This window comes from Ovis canadensis, chromosome 11 (genome assembly GCF_042477335.2).
Source record: "Ovis canadensis isolate MfBH-ARS-UI-01 breed Bighorn chromosome 11, ARS-UI_OviCan_v2, whole genome shotgun sequence".
NCBI lineage: Eukaryota > Metazoa > Chordata > Mammalia > Artiodactyla > Bovidae > Ovis > Ovis canadensis.
The window spans coordinates 58134620-58149957 of record NC_091255.1 but is presented as its reverse complement, the minus strand read 5'-3'; the positions used below and the strand labels follow the sequence as shown (position 1 = coordinate 58149957).

The 15338-nt window shown below is 53.4% G+C and overlaps 2 protein-coding genes across 9 annotated transcripts in view; one reads left to right on the top strand and one right to left on the bottom strand.

The window, feature by feature from the left end:
* TBCD (tubulin folding cofactor D) overlaps positions 1–15338 on the top strand; it is a 142485-nt gene that overhangs the window by 114911 nt on the left and 12236 nt on the right. For all 4 annotated transcript variants that reach the window (XR_011246826.1, XM_069541844.1, XM_069541845.1 and 1 more), the window contains 8 exons: positions 2520–2551; positions 5513–5575; positions 6495–6571; positions 8194–8275; positions 11886–12004; positions 13209–13300; positions 13978–14118; positions 15034–15117. Coding sequence is in view for 3 of the 4 variants with exons in the window: in XM_069541844.1 (XP_069397945.1) it covers positions 2520–2551; positions 5513–5575; positions 6495–6571; positions 8194–8275; positions 11886–12004; positions 13209–13300; positions 13978–14118; positions 15034–15117 (690 nt within the window). In the remaining variant the exon portion in view is untranslated. The remainder of the gene's footprint in view (positions 1–2519; positions 2552–5512; positions 5576–6494; positions 6572–8193; positions 8276–11885; positions 12005–13208; positions 13301–13977; positions 14119–15033; positions 15118–15338) is intronic.
* B3GNTL1 (UDP-GlcNAc:betaGal beta-1,3-N-acetylglucosaminyltransferase like 1) overlaps positions 3460–15338 on the bottom strand; it is a 131732-nt gene continuing 119853 nt past the window's right edge. For 2 of the 5 annotated variants that reach the window (XR_011246830.1, XR_011246827.1), the window contains 3 exons: positions 13549–13624; positions 7646–7904; positions 4923–6105 (listed from right to left, as the gene is read on the bottom strand). The gene's annotated coding sequence lies outside the window, so the exon portion shown is untranslated. Of the gene's footprint in view, positions 6106–7645; positions 7905–13433; positions 13625–15338 lie in introns of those variants that run through there. The other 3 variants (XR_011246832.1, XR_011246828.1, XR_011246831.1) reach the window with 3 other exon arrangements.

Sequence of the window (15338 nt, the reverse complement as noted above, 5' to 3'; positions counted from 1 at the left end):
GTGGGGTTTGCACCAGCCTTCTTCTGGTCCCCTGGGGGGTGTGCTCCTGCCCCTCTGTGAGTGAGGAAGTCGGCCCTTGGGAGGCCGCCTGCTGTCCTGGGAGCCACGGCCTTGAGGCCTCGGGGGTGCTGGGTCCCGCTGGTCTCTTTGGGGCCCCTCAGGCTTTCTCAGCAATCTGAGCGACTCTGGGAACTGCATTCTCTTGGGTGGACTGTGCTCAGAAATCTTCCTGGGGGAGGACGTAGCAAGGACTGATTTTCCCTAACCCCGAACATTTTATCTTGTTTGGGGTCTAAATAAAATTAAAAGACTCGTGCAGTGAATACCTGTTCACCCTTCCCCGACCTCAGTCAGTTATTCATAACATCTGGACCGTTTGTTTTCTTTCCCTCTGTATACATGTATTATTTGTTTTCTTTAGTAAGTTGTGGGCCTGTTACTTCCTCTTTAAGACTTGAGAAAGCATCAGGGAAGAGCAGGGCCTTTCTCCTGTGCGATCGCATACGACCAGCGTCCCCAGCGCACCGGAGGCTCCGTGGGACCTCCGGGACCCGTAAGCGGAGGCTCCTTCAGCTTGTCTTCAAGTGCTCTCTGTAGCCGCCCTTCCCCTTGAGCTAGGGCCTACTCCGGCGTCTGTGCTGTGTCTGGCGTTACTCAGTTAGCTCCCTTTCTGTTTCTCACGGTGCAGCCTCTCTTCAGGCCGGGCGTGCTGGGTGACATCGCACATCCCGGGTTTGCTGGGTTACTCCCTGCGTGACTGGATCTGGTTTGCCCATGGCGCGGCTGGCGCGGACCCTGGTGTTGCCTGTGAAGTCGGTGTGTTTGCCCCCTGGTGGAGACGCTGAGCTGACCCCTGGGTTTAGGGACGACCTCCAGAAGGTCAGACGTGATGGTGAGAGGCATGCACCCCCTTGCAGCTAGCGACTGGCCTGACGGGTGGTTTCAAGACTCACGGATTCTGGATTCCAGCGCCTGCCTTGCCTGAGCCAGTCATCACCCTGCGGTCTGCCGGTGGGTGCCTGGCTGATTCCCTCATTCTTTCCATGTGCATTTTCTGGGACTTGTCTAGAAAGAGCAGCGTCCCTCCCCACTCCCACCCTGCTGTCTGTCTTTCTGGTGTATCACTATGGACTTGTGCACCCCCACCCCCCCCACCGCCCCCTGCCACCACACACACCATGTTGTAATTCAGTAGCATCCTTGTTACTCCTCCTGTGACTTAAGCTGCCCGTACTTGGCCCACCTCTATTTGAATGGCCTCCTCTGTCATTTTCACGCTTGTCTCTGAGCAGGGTCTCTTTAAACCTCTTCGTTTTTATTGCTTTGGTTTCTGTCCCCATCACTGATTGCGTTTGGTGCACTTTCCTTTTCAGATCTGTGGTTTTATTTCTTGAGGTCCTGTCTGTGTCTTGCTATGACTCAGTCTCTCTCCTCCCCTCCTGGGACGCGTGCATGAGCTGAGAGCTGTTCTGACGACCCTGCATGTGTATTCCGTCCTCTTGGGGAGCTGCTGGGTCTGTGTGGGTGGTTTTCTTGGGGTCATGGCGTGTGTTCTGGACTCTCAGTGGGGAGCTGGGCGCCAGCTGCTGCTGTCCGGTGCTGCTCGCTTGGTGGGCGCAGTTGGATCCTTTCACAGCCAGCTCTGGAGGCTTGGTAGGGCCGAAACAAGTGGGCCGGCTGCTCAGGTGGTCCTTCCGAGGGGTCTTCTGGTGCCTCGTGCCTAAGGAGGCCAGTGCTCTGACTGAGGGGGGCTCCTCCCCGCCTGTATGGATTCCCGCGCGTGCCCCGCCTTCTCCTTAGGAGTGTTTTTCTTTTTTCAGGCTCAGGTGGTTTCTCTTCTCGAACGTGCAGCTCAGGGTCAGCGCTGGGGGTGCTGCTCCGCGTCCCCTCAGATTCCGGCCGCCGTGGCCTCCCCACCTTCCATCCGCAGGGGCTTCCCCGCTGGGCCCTGGCTACTCCTTCCCTCCTTCCACACTTCTGTCTGCCAGCCTCTGAATTTTTGTCCAGTTTTCCACTTGTTTGAGGCAGGAGGGCAAACTCGAATCCTGTTCCTCTGCCTGGGCCAGCAGCCGTGGTCTCATAGCTTTCCTACCTTCTCCCGGGGTGTTTCTCGAGCTTATGTCCACCCGCTCCCCATTGGCATCCCTCGTCAGTCGGGGTCCAGGTGGGGAGCCCCGCTTCCCGGTCCTGCTGGGTGATGATATCTTCCCGGTGCCTTAAGTTCCTGTAGTTTTTACAAAGTAAAAATTACAGTGTTTGGAATTTGTTACATGTGATTCTGTGATATAATTCATACCAGGGATTGGAGGCTCCAGTGAAAACTGAAAATCATCACGTAAGCGGTCACAGCACCTATTTTCATTTCTTTTCATAAAAAGTAGTTCACGTGACCAACAACGAATGCAGCTCTTTAACGTGGTAATACTTTTTGGAGCCTGAAGTTACATCTGTTACTTGGTGAAAATATGTACGTTGTTTTGTATAACAAGAGTTTTAACTTTGTTTTCATTAATTTTCAGGGGTCTGGGAGGAGAGCTCATGAGACAAGCAGGTAGGTCTGAGCAACAGAGGCTGCGGGTTGTGGGTCAAGGTCCTTTTTTCCCACCACCGAGGGAAGACAAAAGTCCTAAGGGTATTTATCTACTTGTTTTCAAACCTGTAAAGTTCCCTGATGGGTTCCTTTGCAGTGACAAAGGCCCAGCCGTTCTCTGGTCAGAGTTACCCTGGCGGTGCACCTGGCCTGCACGTCGCAACTTCAGGGCTGCCCGCTCAGCCCGCTGCTTCTCCTGTGTATGTTCACTCCAGGCTCTTTTTTCAGCTTCTGTGGGTTTTGATACATTTTAGTAGCCACGGGGCTGGCGGCTGCTGAGGTGGGATGGATGAGTAGAGAGGCAAGTCTGCCGTGAAGGGTGATGAAGTTAGGAATGCGAATGTTGCCATCTTTCCCTCTTCAGTATGATCTTTAAATGTCAATGTAGAGCAAGGAACAGTTCTTAAAGGTTATGTTTAAATGTTTGCGGGGAATTCAAAAGTTGCCAACATGTAAATATCTGGATTTCCTGATGCTTTTCCAGCTAAACCTACCAGAAAACCCAGGACTCGGTGCTTATCAGGCGCCAGATCTGGGCTGGTGCCATGCTGGGCTCGGGTACAGGAGAGCCCCTCACCCAGGGGAGGGGCGGGCTAGTGGCGAGGGGTGGGGGGTGTCCGTTCCTCCAGCCCTCAGAACTGCTCTGTTCAAAGCAGAATGGCATTTCTTAGGAGCAGCTGAATAGACTGGTAAAACAGAAGGGAGAATCAGAAGTTTCAAACGTACATGGGATTTCACGTATGACAAAGAAGATATGTGTTTCCAGCCTCGCTGAAGAGGGCAGCTGATAGAGTGGTTGATGCTGTCCCAGGGAACCACGCGGAAGGAAACAAAATCGTGTACCCACTGCACACACACACAAAACCAAATTTCTGATTAACGGATACTTAACAGATTAATTTCTGATTAAACTTACGTGTAAGAGATACATTTTTTAAAACTTCAAAGAAATTTTAGGAGAAATCAGAGGATCACATTGATCCCTAAAAAACTTCCTACTCAGGAAGTTTTCAGCCTCACCCGGTTGCTGGGGAGATGCTGGTTAGCTCCACGAGGAGGATGCGTCTCCTCGATCATAATGGCTAAGTCAGAGCTGGGTGGCCCTCTGCCAGTGGAGTGCCTGCTCTGGAATATATGTTGTTACAGCATTTTCGGGTTGCCAAAGGCATTGTCTCTTAGGATGAAAAATGTGCAGTCTTCTGCCCTGCAGGGCCACTCCTAGGACTCTGCACCCCCAAAACGTGTAGGGGTGACAGGCATCCTGCTGGACAGACAGGCAGTCTGTGTGCTGACGGGATATGTGTGGCCATCTTGTCTGACGTGACAGAAACTGGAAGGAGAGCTGAGCCCGACAGGAAATGTTGGGTTAACAGTTTCATAACCATAGTGTGGGATGTTGCCCGTCTGCTAAAGAGCGCGGGCTCTCCTGTGGTCAGTTATGTTGTTTGAGAAGAAAAGCGGTTTGGCAGCTGGAGCCAGGGGGGTCCTGTGTGCATCCTGGCTCTGCTGGGACACCCCTCCTCCGGCCCCCAGGCCCCCTCATGCCTGCAGGTCACGTCTGTGCTCAGGACGGTGGGAGTCGGGAGCGTGAGGAGGCGGGATGGCGTCCGTGCTCGCAGAGACTGCAGAGCTGGCTTCCTCGCTGGCCTGGCAGCATTTCAGAGGACAGCGCCGCCGGTCCCTGGTCCCTGGGGGCAGTGGCGGGCGCCCCTGCTGAGACATGGGTGCAGGCGCGCAGCGGGCACAGGGCGCCTTTGTTGCCGTGGGCGCCGAGGTTGGGGTCTGTGGCTGCCAGCCCAGCCCAGCCACGGGGGCTGCCTGTGGTCTGTGACCCTCCGAGCGTGGGAGGAGGTATGGGAGCCATGCTCCAGCTCAGCTTAGTTTTGGGGTCAAGGCGGGAGCAAGGTGGCGAAGACAGGGTCAGGGCACCGAGCTGACGGGAGGGGTGCCTGTGCTCTCTCAGCCTGTGAAGGCCCGTGATGGGACCCCCAAATTACATGGCCACCAAAATGTCAGTGGTGGTTTTCTATCTTATTTTTCTGTAGTGATAGAGTTTTTTCAGCAAATGCAAACTACTCATTCAGTAGGAGAAAACCAATAGGCTGTTCTATCGTAGAGGTGGGGGTGCATTTGCTGTGTGAATGGGAGGCGTGAGGAGCCATGCGGAATGGGCTGAGGCACATGGCCTGTGGGCAGGTGCCGGGCAGGTCAGGTCCCTGCAATGGTCCCCACAGCAGAGCCTCCTTGGTGCCAGGACCGTCATGTGAGGCCACCACACAGAAGCTCAGGTGTCCTTGTGGTGGTGGCCACTGAGTAGCTCTACTGGGCTATGTTTCCACGTGCAGAAGTGGTGGTTTATTAAAATGGACACTGCATTATTTACAGAAGTCAGGAGTTTACCAGAGCTTTGCGCACTGTGGCTCATCTGGGCACTGTCCCGTGGGGGTGATACATGTTACCTCCTCTGACCCTGTCTGGACCCTGGTGCTGACCTGACGTGGGGGAGCCCCCCCACCCCACCACGGGGAACTTGCGTCTCCCTGGTCCTCATCGGGCAGGTGCCTGCTGCTCAGCCACAGCGCCTGGTCACTTGTGGGTGTCCGTGGTTTGAGAGCTGAGTTGTCTGTCCCTGGGGATTCGTATGGGGGTCAAACCTGCAGTCTCCACGTGTCGCTCCCTTGTCTGGGCAGGATTCCCCGAGGGCACCGGCATGATGCTGCTGCTCTTGGCTCCTGGCACTGCCCCCGAGCCTGGCCCACGACTGGTGCTGAGGACATGCTGGGGGCTTGCCTCCGGATACCAGCGCTGAGGGGCAGGGGCAGGAAGGCTGGTGTTGGCAGCGCTGGGCTCAGGTGCGTCAGGGTGGGTGCTGGGATGGGCACTTTAGGGAAATGACATTGCGTTCATCCTTTTTCTTCCTAGTGTGCATTTTAATAGAAAACTTGGCCCTTTCCAAAATGCCCTTCAGAGGTGACGCCGTGATTGGTAAGTTCGTCTCTCCTCCAGTGACTCACATTGTGGCATTTTCTTCCAGAACTACTTCAGCTTGAAAATTGAAGACCAGCCTGTTAGGGTGGATGGTAAATTCCATCCTGTTAGAATCTCTTTTGAGGTTGCTGTTAAGAACCCACTGTAAACAGGGAACATCCCCCACACTCTCCCCACAGAAGCAGAGATTCTCCCTTCTCTTCCAAGGGCTCAAGCTCCTTCCTCAGGGCTCCCGACTGGGGCTCTGCCTGTCACGGCTGTGCCCAGCACCAGGCATTCTCGGCCATTCCTCTCCCATTTGGATGGTGCCAGCCCAAGGGGCAGGCTCTCGCAGGATGAGGGGAGGGCCAGCAGCTGCCTCGGCTCTTCCAGGGGTGGCAGTCCAGCCCCGGTGCTTGTCTGGAGTGTCTCCAGGCTCTGACGTTCTGTAGCCACTGGTCACAGAAAGGTAGTGAGAAAAGCCTTGGGGTCACCGCCCCTGCTGGGCTGTGCTGGCTCTTTGCCCTACAGCCTCAGAAGTTCTGTAACTTGAGGAAAAAGAAAAAAGTGAGTTAGTGTTTGTTTCCAGGTATTAGATTTAGTTGAATTTTGTGTTTGGTTTTTATTGGTGGGGGGATTGTTCAGGGAAGAAGTACAGTCAAAGACCACTTGGAGCTTGCAGGTGTAATAAAAACTTGCCCATCGTGACAGTTTTCACACTTCAACAGCAGAAAGAAGAGTCTACGCCTGTAGGTGGAGAGGGCAAAGGCCTTTAGAGTTTCGTTCCACCTGGAGAACGTGCACCTCAGGTTTCCTGCAGGTTCCTCTCAAAGGTCACCATTCTACTTTGACTTGAGAGATAGAAGATCCGTGTGGTGGTGTTTCTAATTTAATACAAATGTTCTTTACCAGCTGAATGAATTTGTTTCTTTGACAGATGGTTGGCAGTGGCTGATAAACGACACCTTGAGAAACCTCCACCTCATTTCAAGTCACTCTCGACAACATATAAAGGTGTGGGGAGCAAGGGCTCTCTGGCTTTTGCGCTGTGTATAAATATTTGAGTCTTTCAAAGGTCTGTGTGCATTATGAGTCCCTTTTGTAGACCAACATGATTGATAAATGCCAGTAATTCTATTTGGAATTCTGAATGATATTGTTTATGTAATTTATGATCAGGACAACTAATGCAGCCATCATTGACCAGAATATTTAAATTTTTTATTATTGTTTCTTATTAATTATATTTGCCTTCTAAACATGTTCCCTACAGAGTTGTAGAATTTAGGGTTGGAGGCTCCTGTTGTGACGCTCACGTGCAGATGAGCAAACTGCTAGAATTGTGACAGCATGTCAGTGTCAGTCACGCCAAGTGAGCAAGAGAGTGTGGTGTGTGTCCCCGTCCCCGTGGCCACCACTGTCCTGCCTCAGGACAGGTGAACTTTGGACTAGCAGCATTGCAACCCCCACCCCCACGCAGGGATAACAGCCTTGGCATTGATAATGACTAGGCTTTGATGTGGAGGATGAAGGAGTGGGAGTACATATTGGTCTTTCTTATAGCTCTCCAGCCTCCTGTGTCTCAGCTTTTCTGTTGGGTGAATAGGACATATCTTCAGTCCTTATCCCTTTTTTTTACAAGTAACCTTGTCATCCTGTAGAATCCAGGTACAGCGTTACCAGTTGAATCTGAGATCTTCATGATCAGTGTCAGAAGTCCTTTTAAAGACACACCCATAGTTCATTCACGCCAGTCGTGATCGTGGTTTGGTCTGCTCCTCTGATTTGTATGAGGACACCCCTCCCCCAGCACCTCTGTTGCTGCTCCCAGATCTGAAGGAGCCCTGGGAAGAACCGGGCTCCCCTGGTAGCTCAGCTGATGAAGAACCCACCTGGGGTGCAGGAGCCCCTGGGTCGATCCCTGGGTTGGGAAGATCCCCTGGAGAAGGGAGCTACCCACTCCAGGATGCTGGCCTGGAGAACTCCATGGACTGTATAGTCCATCGGGTCGCAAGAGTCAGATGTGACCAAGCGACTTTCACTTGGGAAGAACACACGAACCCAGCATCTGCCCCATGCGGTCGTTACCATGGAGAAAGGCTTGGGTGAGTCACTGTGGAGGCGACAGGAGGGGCCAGGGACCTCTGTGTGGTGTGAACGCCATTCCTGCGCTTTGTCCCCTGAGGTGCTCCAGCCTTGGGTCAGCCCTTCCTCCTGTCCAGGCACTCCTGTTCCCAGTGCTCCTGGGACCGCAGCTCCACTCCATTCTAGGCCTCTGCGTGGCTCGCCTGAGGGGCCTTGCCACGCTGCTGCTGGTGTTTAACATGCTTTTCCATCATCATTTCAGCTGGGAAAGAATAAAACGCCACATTTATTATTGCCTTTCACATGGAAAGACGTGAAATTTGTACTATATGGAGGAAATAACTTTTATATCCAGCGTATTAGTTGCAGAGAATATTAAACTTATGACCACATCTGACTGACGATGATGACATTGTCTAGCAGACATACCAGAAAGGATGATGTCATTCAGCTTCTGGGTCTTTCAAACCAAGTCACTGGCCTGACCGCAGGGCCACCTGGCTGCTCCTTGACCAGGAGCCTGCAGCTCACTCACGTCTCCTCCGTTTCAGGAGGCGGCTGTGTCGGCCCTGGCCGCCCTCTGCAGCGAGTACCACGCCCGGGAACCTGGGGAGGCAGAAGCTGCCGCGCAGGGTGAGTGGGTGTCTGCATTCAGCCCTGCATCCAGTGGGGCTGGGGGGTGGGTGGTTGTGGGGTGCCTGCCTCTCCTGCTGTAGTGTGGACGGGCCTGGGGGGTAGAGAGAGGGCGTCAGGCCGTGGTGATGCCGCCCCCTCCTCAGCCCATCCCATCCTCACCTGGAGCCAGATTTCTCTGAGGCCACGTGGGGTTCAGTTCCCCAGATGTTACCACTTTACTGTAGAATCGACTCTTATTTCAGCAGTATTTTCTTAAGTTATGTTTCTAAGTCGGCTTTGCCCTGTTGTGGACTTTGGAGGCTCCCAGCGCTGTGGCGGAGCTCTGTGTCTCTGGGAGGACCTCTCTCCTGTCCTGTCCCTGGTCTTCCTCGGGGCCCAGCCTTCATTATCAGGGGACTGTCGTTCACACTCGTTTCCCAGGATGTCAGCTCAGAGTTGTCCGTTTCTGCTGCCTTCCCGCGACCTCCTGATTTCACGCTTCTTCCTTGGAGTCTGCTCTTTCAGTGATTACTTCATAGACTTTTCTAGTTCATGGTTGAATGCATTTAGAGTGACCCACAGTGTCTTTCTGGCACGTGCCCTTCGTGTGTTATCTTTTCCTCTTCCTGTGAACAGCGTCGGAGTAGCTGTCTTGTTGCATGTCCTTGCATCAGTTGGGTTTTTCCAGAACCAAACTCTAAGCTGAAGTTTATCTGACGCATCACATGGTCCTGTTTGTAGGGTCTAGTTCAGGAGTGTTAGTTTCATATTAAAAAACTTTGTATTTACATGTTATGTGGCCCTGTAGCTTTCCTCTGTATCATATTACAGAATATTTATTGCAGTTACTTCAAAAATATATGAAACACTTCAAAAATTATTTTAAGTTTGGAAGAATCATGGGTTATTTTTCAGTCGCTAAGTCTTGTCTGACTCTTTGCGACCCCATAGAGTGCAGCATGCCAGGCTTCTCTGTCCTTTATTATCTCTTATGAGTGTATTCAGACTCATGTCCATTGATTTAGTGATGCCATCCAACCATCTCACTGGCACCCCACTCCAGTACTCTTGCCTGGAAAATCCCATGGACAGAGGAGCCTGTAGGCTGCAGTCCATGGGGTCACTAAGAGTCCGACACGACTGAGCGACTTCACTTTCACTTTTCACTTTCATGCATTGAAGAAGGCAATGGCAACCCACTCCAGTGTTCTTGCCTGGAGAATCCCAGGGACGGGGGAGCCTGGTGGGCTGCCGTCTATGGGGTCACACAGAGTTGGACACGACTGAAGCGACTTAGCAGCAGCAGCCAACCGTCTCATTTTCTGTCACCCCATTCTCCTCCTGCCTTCAATCTTCCCCAGGATCAGAGTCTTTTCCAGTGAGTTGACTCTTCGCATCAGGTGGCTAGAGTATTGGAACTTCAGCTTTAGCATCAGTTCTTCCAATGAATATTTGGGGTTGATTGCCTTTAGGATCGACTGATTTGATTTCCTTGCTGTCTAAGGGACTCTCAATTCTTCGCCAGCACCGCAGTTCAAAAGCATCAGTTCTTTAGTGCTCAGCTTTCTCTATGGTCCCACTCTCACATCCATAGATGACTACTGGAAAAACCATAGCTTTGACTCTACAGCCCTTTGTCAGCAAAGTGATGTTTGTTTTTTAATATACCGTCTAGGTTTATCATAGCTTTTCTTCCAAAGAGCAAGTGTCTTTTAATTTCATGGCTGTAGTCACTGTCCAAAGTGATTTTTGGAGTCCAAGAAAATGAAGTCTGTCACTGTTTCCATTTTTTCCCCATCTATTTGCCATGAAGTGATGGACCCAGATGCCATGATTTTAGTTTTTTGAATGTTGAGTTCTAAGCCAGTTTTTTCACTCTTGTCTTTCACCTTCATCGAGAGGGTCTTTAGTTCCTCACTTTCTGCCGTTTGTATATCTGAGGTTGTTGGCATTTCTCCCTGCTGTCTTGATTCCAGCTTGTGATTCATTCAGCACAGCATTTCACAGGATATTCGCTGCATGTGCCTTAAATAAGCAGGGCAGCTGTATGCAACCTGACACACTCCTCTCCCAACTTTGTACCGGTCTGTTCTGTGTCTGGTTCTAACTGTGGCTTCTTCACCTGCATTCAGGTTTCTCAGGAGGCAGGTAAGGTGGTCTGGTTTTCCCATCTCTTTAAGAATTTTCTGCAGTTTGTTGTGATCCACATAGTAAAAGGCTTTAGCGTAGTTAATGAAATAGACGTTTTTCTGGAATTCCCTTGCTTTTTCTGTGATCCAGTGGATGCTGACAGTTTGATCTCTGGTTCCGCTGCCTTTTTAAAACCCAGCTTGTGCATCTGGAATCCTGGATGCAGCAGTCTAAATCTACTTTCTGTGAATTTTTTCAAAAGTTAGAAAATACTTTGTCATTTGATCTTCTGATAGACTTTCTAAATTAGTGATGTTATACTGTGTCCTTGTACCACACGCAGTTTTACCTAAAGAGCTAGCACAGTTGTCCTCTGTATCCGCAGATTCCACATCTAGAAAGAGGCTTTTCGTGCTTCAGCTGAGGTGTGTTATTGTAAGTTCCACCAAAGATGTCATTTTAGTGTCCGTGCAAGTGGAATTCCAGTTTTTTTTCCTACCCTAATATATGAGGCTCTAAGGTTTTCACGTACATGTTACAGAAGCTTTGCTGTGTTGAAGTGTAAGCAGTGATGGCACGAACCTCATCGGTTGTGGTAGGTGTAGAGCAAGGGCGTCTGGCCTTCCTCGACTTCGGAGCTGCCTTTCCAGAGCACAGAGCTGGATTTTCCACTTTGCTTCCTTGAATTCTTACATAGCTGCAGGCCCCCCTTTCCTGTGAAAGTCACTCAGTCTGTGTCCGACTCTTTGCAACCCCATGGACTGTATAATCCATGGAATTCTCCAGGCCAGAAGACTGGATGGGTAGGTAGCCTTTCCCTTCTCCAGGAGGCCTTCCCAACCCGGGAATTGAACCCAGGTCTCCCACATTGTAGGCGGACTCTTTACCAGCCGAGCCGCAGGGGAGGCCCGCTTTTCCTGTGTCTCCCTGTCAAGACCTCTGTTTCGGTTGCTCCCCAGTCCCCGTGACTGGCCTCTCCCGTGTGGGATGGATGGTCTGCCTTCCCAGCCCTGCGCACGCTCAGCCTGACTGCACTGCACTGCCCGTTTCTGCCCAACCGGCCGCAGGCGTCGTGTGGAGCGGCCCCTGCACCCCTGCTGCGCCTGAGCACCTGGCCCTGGGGGTCCCACTTGGGACCACATTTGCTCTCCGTCTTTGAGGAAGTATCCTCATCTTCTGAGGAAAGCATTTGTGTTCTTAGTGAATGAAAAACAGAAGTGTGACTGGGTTGACTACTGGTAAAACTGTTGGCTTTATTTTCTCAAGAGTGAAATTGTGTATTAAAATTGCTTATGAAAATCTTAAAACCACCTACTGAAAACCTCTTTTCTTCAGTCTGGCTGATTTACACTGCTTTGAAAGCACGTCTACTCTAGGAGTCTAAGCCACCCCTCCCTTCTTCCTTCAGCACTGTTTGCTCGTCTTCTGGACTGTACTTGAGAAGTGTGTCTTGTGGATAATGGACAACAGTGGTCACGCTCTGGTCCCTTCTTTTCAGAGGAGCTGGTGAGGCTGTATCTCGCAGAACTCCAGAGCCCCGAGGAGATGACTCGCTGTGGCTGTGCCCTGGCCTTGGGCGCCCTGCCGGCCTTCTTCCTGAAGGGCCGGCTCCAGCAGGTGAGGCTGGCCTAGCATGGTGGGGGTCGTGTGGGACCGGACCCACGAGCAGGATATGTAGGCTGAAGGGGTTCCTGCAGGCCAGCGTGTGCATCCGTAAGAAAGGGGAGGGGACACCCAGGGCAGTGAGTGGTCTTTGAGAACCTGGTGAGCAGTCCGGCCTGAGGAGACTCAGGGGAGCTATCCTTGGCAGAGGAGGGAGCCTCGGCCTCCGTGGAAACACCCCCGGCCTTTCCTGGCCTGTGGCGTGCCATCCAGCCTTTTCTGCATTAGGAGCAAATGTTTCCTGCCTCGTCTGGGAAGGCTGCCCCCGTGGCCACGTGAAGGGTCCCGGGCCTCCCACCCTAGAACTCCTCCGTGGGAAGGGGCCCTTTCTCCCCAGCACGGGGTCCTGTGCTCTGGCATGGCCAGGGGGCAGGGTTCTGCTTGCCCTTGAGCTCCACGGTCCTCGGCCTGTCTCCTTTCAGGGCGATCCATCAGCTGCCCTCATACCCTGACTCGGCTCCTGAGCTCCCTGGGAGAGTGCATGCCAGAGTCAGACCCAGGAGACCCTGTCGGTCTCAGCCCACCCATCTCTTCCCCTTACGCTCCCCTTTCCCTCGACTCAAATATCAGTCATGGTCCTAGCGGCCCACCTCCCAGGTGTCACTGTGGCCAGGTGCCTGGCACACGTGCCCCTCACCTGTGTCGCCTTCCCTTGCCCCTGACACCTTGGGATCCAAGGCACCAGGCCAGCTTAGGTATCAAGGCAGGGAATAGACCATCCAAACCCTGCCTGGGGGCTTTTCTATTTGAAACACCTGGCATTTAGAATGGTACTGTCACTTCCAGAAGTAACTGGTGGGGATGTGAGCAGCTGGGCACTTTCATGTGCCGAGGGCTCCAGCTCCAAGCAGGGAGCGGGAGGGAATGGCTGGCCTTGGGTGCAGGGTCTTGCCCTGGAGGGAGGAGCCAGACTGGCAGAGATTGCCTCAGTGCCAGTGATGGGGGCGTGGGTAGGCGGGTAGTTAGGACAGCCGTGGGAAGGGCTGGAGGCACCCCTAGCCCACTCGGGGCTCTGTGTGTTCTCCAGGGCGTGTGGTCTACCCGGACAAGCCACCAGCCGTGCTGTGCTGTGTTCTGGGCACAGGGTGCCAGGCCAGGTCTCTACCTGCAAGCACGGTGCACGCATCCTCAGGCTAGCAGCCCTGCCTTTGCTTTTCAGGTTCTCGCAGGCCTGAGGGCCGTTACCCACATTTCTTCCAAGGACGTGAGCTTTGCTGAGGCCAGGCGGGATGCCTTGAAGGCCATCTCTAGGTGAGCCCTGATGGTTTTTCTCTCCAAAATCATTGTTCTCTCAAAAGCCAGCGACCGAGCATGGAGGGATGTCCACAGCAGTTCGTGTGAGAAGCCCTGTGTGTCAGGGGCTGAGTCTACTTTGAGGCAAACATTTTTATTTTCTAGTTTCTTCTTTTTTCAGAGGACTGTCCGAGAACATGTCAACTCATAGAGGATTACGGTTTTGTCATAATTAGAATGAATAATAAAACCCACTGTGCACCTACCTCTGTGTTTTGGGGACAGTGGGCCTGCTCAGGGACTGGGGCTGTTTTCTGCTCGTGACCGTGGCCCCCAGGTTGCCTGTGTGGAGGGAATGCTGGCGTTAGCCACACATATGCATGTTGGGAGGGGCTGCCCTTTCTCTGACAAGCCCCGTGGAGTGCCTTCTGTGGGGTGGCAGGGTAGGAGGGACCAGCCACAGACAGCCCCCGGCGCACCCTGAAACTGAAGACACTAGGAACGTGGCTTGGAGAAGCATGTCACTCAGCACCGTGTTAGTGCAGGAGCATTACCGAGTCTGCTTCTGAGGCTACGGGTCTGTTCTGCGGGCATCCTGTCAGGAAAGACACATCCAGCCAAAATGATGAGAACGGCAGGAGAGCTTGCATGGGACTCTCAGGCGTTAGCTGGGTTTCACACGGCTTTAATTTTAGGATTTGCCAGACTGTCGGCGTGCGGGCAGAAGGGCCTCCAGATGAAGCTTTGTGCAGAGAGAACGTCTCCCAGATTTACTGCACGCTGCTGGACTGTCTCAAGGACTACACCACCGACAGCCGTGGGGACGTGGGCGCATGGTGAGGCGCTCGCGCTGGCCTCGTCCCCTGCTCTTCTCACTAGTGTCCCACTGAGGCCAGAGGCGGTCCATGTCGCTGCTCTGACCCTGGCTGGGCCCTTGATTGCCAGGGCAGTGTGGGCGATGGTGCTCTGCCTGCAGCCGGGGCTCACATGTCTGCCCAGGACACGGGACCCCTCTTCCGGGTTCTTGGTGTGCCGTGTGGCTCTCGAGCGGATCCTGGACACTGAGGACGCTCTGGTTCTGCTTCGTCCTTCCAGAGGACGCTGACGGCTCTGCAGCAGGCAACGGGCCTGCCTTGAATGCAGAGCCGTGGTCTCCATCTCGCCTGGTGTAGGCGGCTGCTCAGGGTCTGTTCTTCGGACCGTGTGATGGCGCGTGCTGCCTCTTGGGTGGTGCTCACTCTTTGGTGGAAGGGTGGGTGCCCCTGGCGTGTAGTCTCTGCTGATGTGGGGCAGTGTTTGTGGTCCCCATTGACCAGCTGGACTGAGTATTCTTTGTCCCAAGTTTGAAATGGTGCTCTCACTCTGGAGTTAGACCAGCAAGCAGGAGCTGTTCTATATACATTTATCCCTCAAAAAGCCAAAAGCCTTTAAAAGTGTTTTTGCCAGGAGAAAAAAAACAAACTGACTTTGTAGAGTGGGTATGTTCCGTGCTTGAAGGTTCATGGGGAGACCAGCGCTATTTCTCTGTGTGCGCTTGTGGGAGAGTTTTCTGGGCGCTGGCCGTTTGTCTTCGGGTGTCAGACAGGTGTTTCTGAGATAATGTGTGAGAGAAGCATTCTCAGAGAAAGGCTGCCAGCAGCCTTTGTCGAGCCCAGGGTGAGGGCGCCTGAGCCTGGCCCTGCCCAGTGGCTTGTGGTCATGTAGCACCTGGGGCAGTAGGCCGGCTCCTCAACCCCTCCTTGTCTCTGCAGGGTCCGTGAGGCCGCCATGACCAGTCTGATGGACCTGACTCTCCTGCTGGGTCGGAACCAGCCAGAGCTGATCGAGGCCCCGCTGTGAGTCTGTTCTCCCCGTGTGAGGAGAGGGGCAGCCCGGGCCCTCCCTCCCGACACCAGGGCCCCTGCCCCGGGCTCGGCCTTTCTTGGGGTTCAGGCCTGTTGGAGGACAGCCAGCCTGACCTCAGGGCCCCTGTGCCTGCTGCCGCTGGGGACTGGCTGTCCTGTCCTCTGTTGGTGCCCTGGACACTGGCTGCCTCTGGGCACCTTGCCAGCCCGGG